We start from the raw sequence: 5,561 nt of genomic DNA on the forward strand, positions 1-5,561 counted from the left end.
AAATGTGTAACTTTAGGTAGTGGCAGACAGGGCACTACATAACACTGACTCAAACAAAGAATCCCTTTTCATTTCTTATGACTGGAGATCATCTGCTTGGTTCAAATACATAATTAACACCTTGATGACTCCATTTTTAAGCGAGTAGGCTTGAAATAACTTAGAATAATTGTTTTATTTTCATTATATTTATTTTATGGTTAGTTTTCATTTTTGGTGGGTGGCTCTTCATTTATCACAGAGATATCAAATATCCTTACAAATACACATGAAAGTATAAAGAGCCAATCTGAAAGAAAATGTTAAGTAAATCATAGTACAGGCTGTATGCAGATATTGCCAAAAATTATGAAGTGGTAGGCACAACGTCTAAAATGTGGAGAAATACTGGCATGAGGCTTTACAATTAAAAAGTGCTCTTTACAAATGAACCACCACATAACGACCTTGCAAGGAAACTTGACTAAGACTCAGACATAAGTACAAAAGCATGCACACAGGCTCCCAACTTTAAACCTGAGCCGTACACGACTACCTGCTGGTGTAAAGACTGAAGGAGACAACGCACATGAAGGTACTCCTTAAACTACAGTTAACTGTGGAAAAAAACCCACGAGCTTCCGTAAAACCAGAAAGCCGGATATTTGATGACAGCACTTCCTAGGAGCACCTCAAAGGCTCTGGCACCTCGTGGAAGGCAGGAAGCCACTGACTGGATATCCCTAGTGCCAAGCAGTGTCCTCTGGCATGTCATAAGCCACTCAATAAATGTCTGTTGTTTGAACAAATTTAACAAAAACTATATAACAGACACACTCTTTCTTGATAGTAACAGCTTATATTTATCATGTGCCAGATCACAGTTCTAAGTGCTTTGTGGTGGTTGTTAGTTGCCTTTGAGTCCGTTCTGACTCATGCTGACCTTATGTATAACGGAACCAAACACTGCCTGGTCCTGCGCCCTCCTCACAATTGTTGGTATGTTTGAGCCCACTGTTACAGCTCAAAAACACTTTGTACTCAACACTTTCAGGGAGGTAAATTATCATCTTCGTTTTGCAGGTAAGAAAACTGAAGAAGGGAATCATTTAAATCCTTTCAGCTAGTAAGTGACGGAAGTCATGACAATCTAAATCCTGAGCTTGTGCTCCTAACCATCATGCTACACTGAACAAACAGGAGAGCTATCAAACACCGCCCTCCCCATAAGATTAGTTGTTCCACTATTACGTCCCAACAAATCACACTGCATTTGGGTGCCCGCCTTTCTTCTTAATTTAACAGCTTTTTAAAGACAGGAATGGTCTTTTTCGTATTTTTATAGTAAGATGAGCTCATAATGATCCAAACCAGGGACATAGTAGGTATAATAAATGTTAACTGAATCTAAGAGGAATCTAATGCTGTTCTTTGGTATCCGTGGGGGATTGGTTCCAGGACCCCTCAATGATACCAAAATCCACAGATGCTCAAGTCCCTTATGTAAAATGGTGCAGTATTTGCATATAACCTCCCGTATACTTTAAATCACCTCTAGATTACTTGTATTACCTAATACAATGTAAATGCTATGTAAATAGTTATACAGTACTGTATTGTTCAGGGGATAATGACGAGAGAGATGAACAATGCTCAAACAACAGGTGTTGGAAACAGACTGAGGATCTGTGAAATGGCGGGAGGCTACAGCAGGGGATGCCCACATATCACTTCATTTGTGTGCATTCAGCATGGTGCTTCATGGCAAATTCAAGTTTTGCTTTTTGGAACTTTCTTTTTTTTTTAAAGAATATTTTCGATTCACAGTTGGTTAAATCCATGGATAGAACCCGCAGATATGGAGGGCTGGCTGTACAGGTTAACATGCAGGAAAATCAAAGAATGCTGGCATTTGGGAAAGACCAAATCTCTACTTAAATCTGGACTAGCCGGACAGGTGACTATTCTGGTTCAACTGGTTTGCCCAAAGAAAGGACAGGGGCCTGGTCTGTCTCTCTTCACCACCCCCAAAGCATGTCCTTCCCATCCTACCTGCACTGGTGGATCCGCATGCTGGATGTTGTCTTGTAGGTGGCTCATGAGCATGAGATCACGGGCCTGGTACCAGCGGGAGTGCAGAGCGTGGTGGTAAATGTGGCAAAGGATGGCACATGTGCGGATACGATCTGTGCGGTCCTTGGCATAGATGTACTTGCACAGTCTCTCCATCAGCACAGCTGAGTCTTCGCCCTCATTTTCTGCCTGGTCTTGCTCAGACTGGGGGAGAGCAGAGTTGTTCAAGGAGAAATGGCAAAGACAATGGCTCTGAGTGCTCAGGTTCTAGCAACCTAAGATGAGACTCCATCCAACTTCATTCTAATCCCTCAGAGTATACCTCCCTACTCCACCTCAGGAAGACCCTAGAGAATAGGAGATTCACCATCAAGTCCTGAGAGTCGGTAGGACAGACCGGCACATTCCTCTCCCCGCTGGTATCATTGCTGAGCACTCACCTTTGAGGAGCCCTCAGGAGGGGTAAGCTGCCGCTGATGGGCCTTGTAATCAAACTTGTAATAGGTGTGGAGGATGCGCCTCAAGTAGACTCGGCAGATCTCCTCTGTTGTGCCCTTCTCCTCCAGGTAGCGCTGCACACGCTCAATGATGGCACACACCTGTGCCTCATCCTTCAGATGCTCCACATACTCTGGCAGGGAGAGCGCCCACCCTCATCTCAGTCAGGTATCCAGGCTTCCTTCCCTACCATTTGTCCCAATCAATCCCCTTACCCCCGTGTGTCTTCTGCACCTGTCAGAAAAGCCTACTCAACTGTGCCTTGAAAATATCCTCTCCCAGGACTTACAACCTTCCCTCCCACTGCTCAGACAAAAATCCCAACTCCTCAGTTAGCCAGTAAGGGCCTGCATGGTTTCAGCCCTTGACTTATCTCCCAGGAGTCTCCCCTTCCCTTACTGCATTCAACCTACACTGGCCCTTCGATTCCTGGGGCATGCCAAGCTCACTTTCTGTTCCCCTGCCAGGTATTCTCTTCTGTAAATTCTTCCTCTGATTAACCTCTCCTCATCATTTGGATCTCACCTTTAATAGCCTCTACTCAAAGATGCTTTCCTCAACCACTGTCTAAAGCAACCATCATTCCAGTCTCTCTCTAGCATGCTGCCCCTACTTTAATTTCTAACTAGCACTTCACATTATCTAAAATCATCTTGTTTAACTATTTGTTGAGCTGCCTTTCTCCAGCATCAACATGTAAGCACCACGAGCATGAAGACCTTTGGCTGCCTTGTTCTTCCCTATAACCTTGACTTGGTGCGCACCATCAGCCAGTCACATATTTACTGAATAAATATCGTGCCCTCTCCCACTCCAATGTCTCCGATCTAAGCTGAACAAGCTGAGTGGACAGATGCCTTATTCCAATGGTTCTCAAAATGTCGTCCCCAGATCAGCAGCATCACCTGGGAACTTGTTAGAAATGCAAAGTCTCAGGCCCCACCCAGACTTAGTGAATCAGAAACTATGGGAGTGAAGCCCAGTTATCTGCATCTTAACAGGTCCTCCAGTATGAATGCTGGTAAGACTTGGCTTCCCAACACGCTCATTTAATATAATCCTTACAAAAACCCTTAAGTTAGTATTATCCCCTGCACTTTTCCTCTCACCAAAGCCTGCACTTGCTTGGGCTTACCTTGGGAGTGAGGATCAGTATTTTGCATTATCTTGGTAAATTCTTCATCCATTCGTTCCACCAGAGTTAGGATACAGCCACGGACTCGCAATGGCTGAAAAGGAAGGCAAAGTAGAAACAAATTAGCTCAGAACTCAGTCCCAAATCCCTGTCTCCACTGAGCCTTCCCAAAGCAGACAACAAACACCTCTCTATGCCTCCAACTATCCCGCCAATTCCTCCCTTTACCTGATCAACATTGTGCAGGTTCTCGCTCTCTTCCAGGATGTTCTCCCCAACAAAGATGTTGGGGTTTGCAAATAGGATGTCCATCAGCTCATTGATACAGTCCAAGCACTTCTGCCACATCTCCGGCTGCCAACAGATCAGAAAACAAAGTTAAGAGGTGTGAGGATGAAATAAGCAGAGGCCTCCCAAGAGTCTCTTTATCAGCAATCCATGGGCCTTCAACTACCAAGTCCATTTTCACAGTCCCCGCCCCCTCCATTTTAAGACACTAGGACCCTTCCCCTGACCCACCCAATGCAGCCCTCAGGTGCTCCTCCTCATTGCCCTCACCTTCATGTATGTGGCCAGGTTGGGGTTATAGTCATACAGAGAGGCGATGATACTGAACTTGATCTTGACAGTGACACCCTCTCCCAAGTTGTTTTCTGAAGCAATCTGAACCAGCAGCTGTAGGAGCTCAATCTGTGCTGCACTAGAGGGACACAGCACTGGGTGAGGCTTTGGAGCCAAATCAATCCCCAAAGGTTAATTATTGAGTCTAAGGTCACAAGCAGAGTAAACAGCTAAAACTGGACTGGTGTAAGCTAAGTATACTGTCCTCCTACCACGGCTACACACAAGTCCTTCCACAGCAGGACTATTTCCCCACCAATATCTACCCTGTACCTTAAAGAAAAAAAGCTTTTACCTTGTAATCCCATAGCCCAGATCCACAAATCTTACCGATCAGTTCCTTTCTTGCCTCGTGCCTGTAGGATCTCATTCAGTTTCTTGATGACAACAGCGTGGGTGATCTCAGTTCCCTTGGCAAACATTTTTGGCTTCTCCTAGACAAAACACATCCCCGTCCTGTACGGTCAACAAGGCCCCCTTCTCACCTTAAGTTTTCTCCCAACTTGACTAGGACGGTACCTGTATACTCTCCCAATACATTTCAACCCCCAAATCCTCACCTTAACAAGGGGCATTCCACCCCGGACCCGTTCCCACTCCCCGCCTTCATTGTCCTCCTCCTCCTCATCCAAGCGCTTAGATTTCCTATCATGCTTCTTCTTGGCTTTGTCCTCCCGCTTCTTCTCAGCTGCCTTCTTGTCCTCCTCTGTAGTGGGGGCCCTGCGAGGAGACACAGGAGGAGATGAAAGACCAGCTCCCTCCCCATTTCTGAGGCTTCTTCCTCCAACGAACTTCCTCTTTTCCTCCACCAATTCCTGGGTCCAAGTTATACTATGCAAGGATGACCTACAGATCAGAATTAACCACAGCCATTACCATAACCAAAGCAAGAACCATTAAGCATCTGATTCTGCTAGGCTACTTACCAAGGTCTGTCTCATTACATCCACTAAGAAATTCTTGCAAGGGGAACAACATGATCAGATCTAATAATGCAGAGGTGCTAACCAGGCTACTGCAGACACAGAAAAAACCTCTCATGTTGCTCCACAGCTAACTGCCAAGGTTTTCCAGAAGATCCATAAGCAACTGAAATTGTTTTCTTTGATACTAGTTGGCCCATCCAGACTGACCTTTTTTTAACCAGTCACCAACTAATCAATCTACAAAAAAAGAAAAAGCACACACAAAAAAATTATTGTTTCCAGACTATGCTTTTTTCTTTCTCTCTTCTCCTGACAGCTGATTCATCCAA

General features: G+C 45.0%; 1 protein-coding gene across 1 annotated transcript in view; it reads right to left on the reverse strand.

Moving 5' to 3' along the window:
• The window catches only part of LOC101360444 (eukaryotic translation initiation factor 3 subunit C), a 28,372-nt gene that overhangs the window by 9,498 nt on the left and 13,313 nt on the right, over positions 1-5,561 (reverse strand). Inside the window, exons 7-13 of the mRNA XM_023741014.1 lie at positions 4,867-5,026; positions 4,637-4,740; positions 4,244-4,385; positions 3,914-4,039; positions 3,686-3,779; positions 2,493-2,683; positions 2,032-2,256 (exon numbers count right to left, since the gene is read on the reverse strand). Coding sequence (XP_023596782.1) covers positions 2,032-2,256; positions 2,493-2,683; positions 3,686-3,779; positions 3,914-4,039; positions 4,244-4,385; positions 4,637-4,740; positions 4,867-5,026 — 1,042 coding nt within the window. The remainder of the gene's footprint in view (positions 1-2,031; positions 2,257-2,492; positions 2,684-3,685; positions 3,780-3,913; positions 4,040-4,243; positions 4,386-4,636; positions 4,741-4,866; positions 5,027-5,561) is intronic.

This window comes from Trichechus manatus, unplaced genomic scaffold (genome assembly GCF_000243295.1).
Source record: "Trichechus manatus latirostris isolate Lorelei unplaced genomic scaffold, TriManLat1.0 scaffold00170, whole genome shotgun sequence".
NCBI classification, from domain to species: Eukaryota; Metazoa; Chordata; class Mammalia; order Sirenia; family Trichechidae; genus Trichechus; species Trichechus manatus.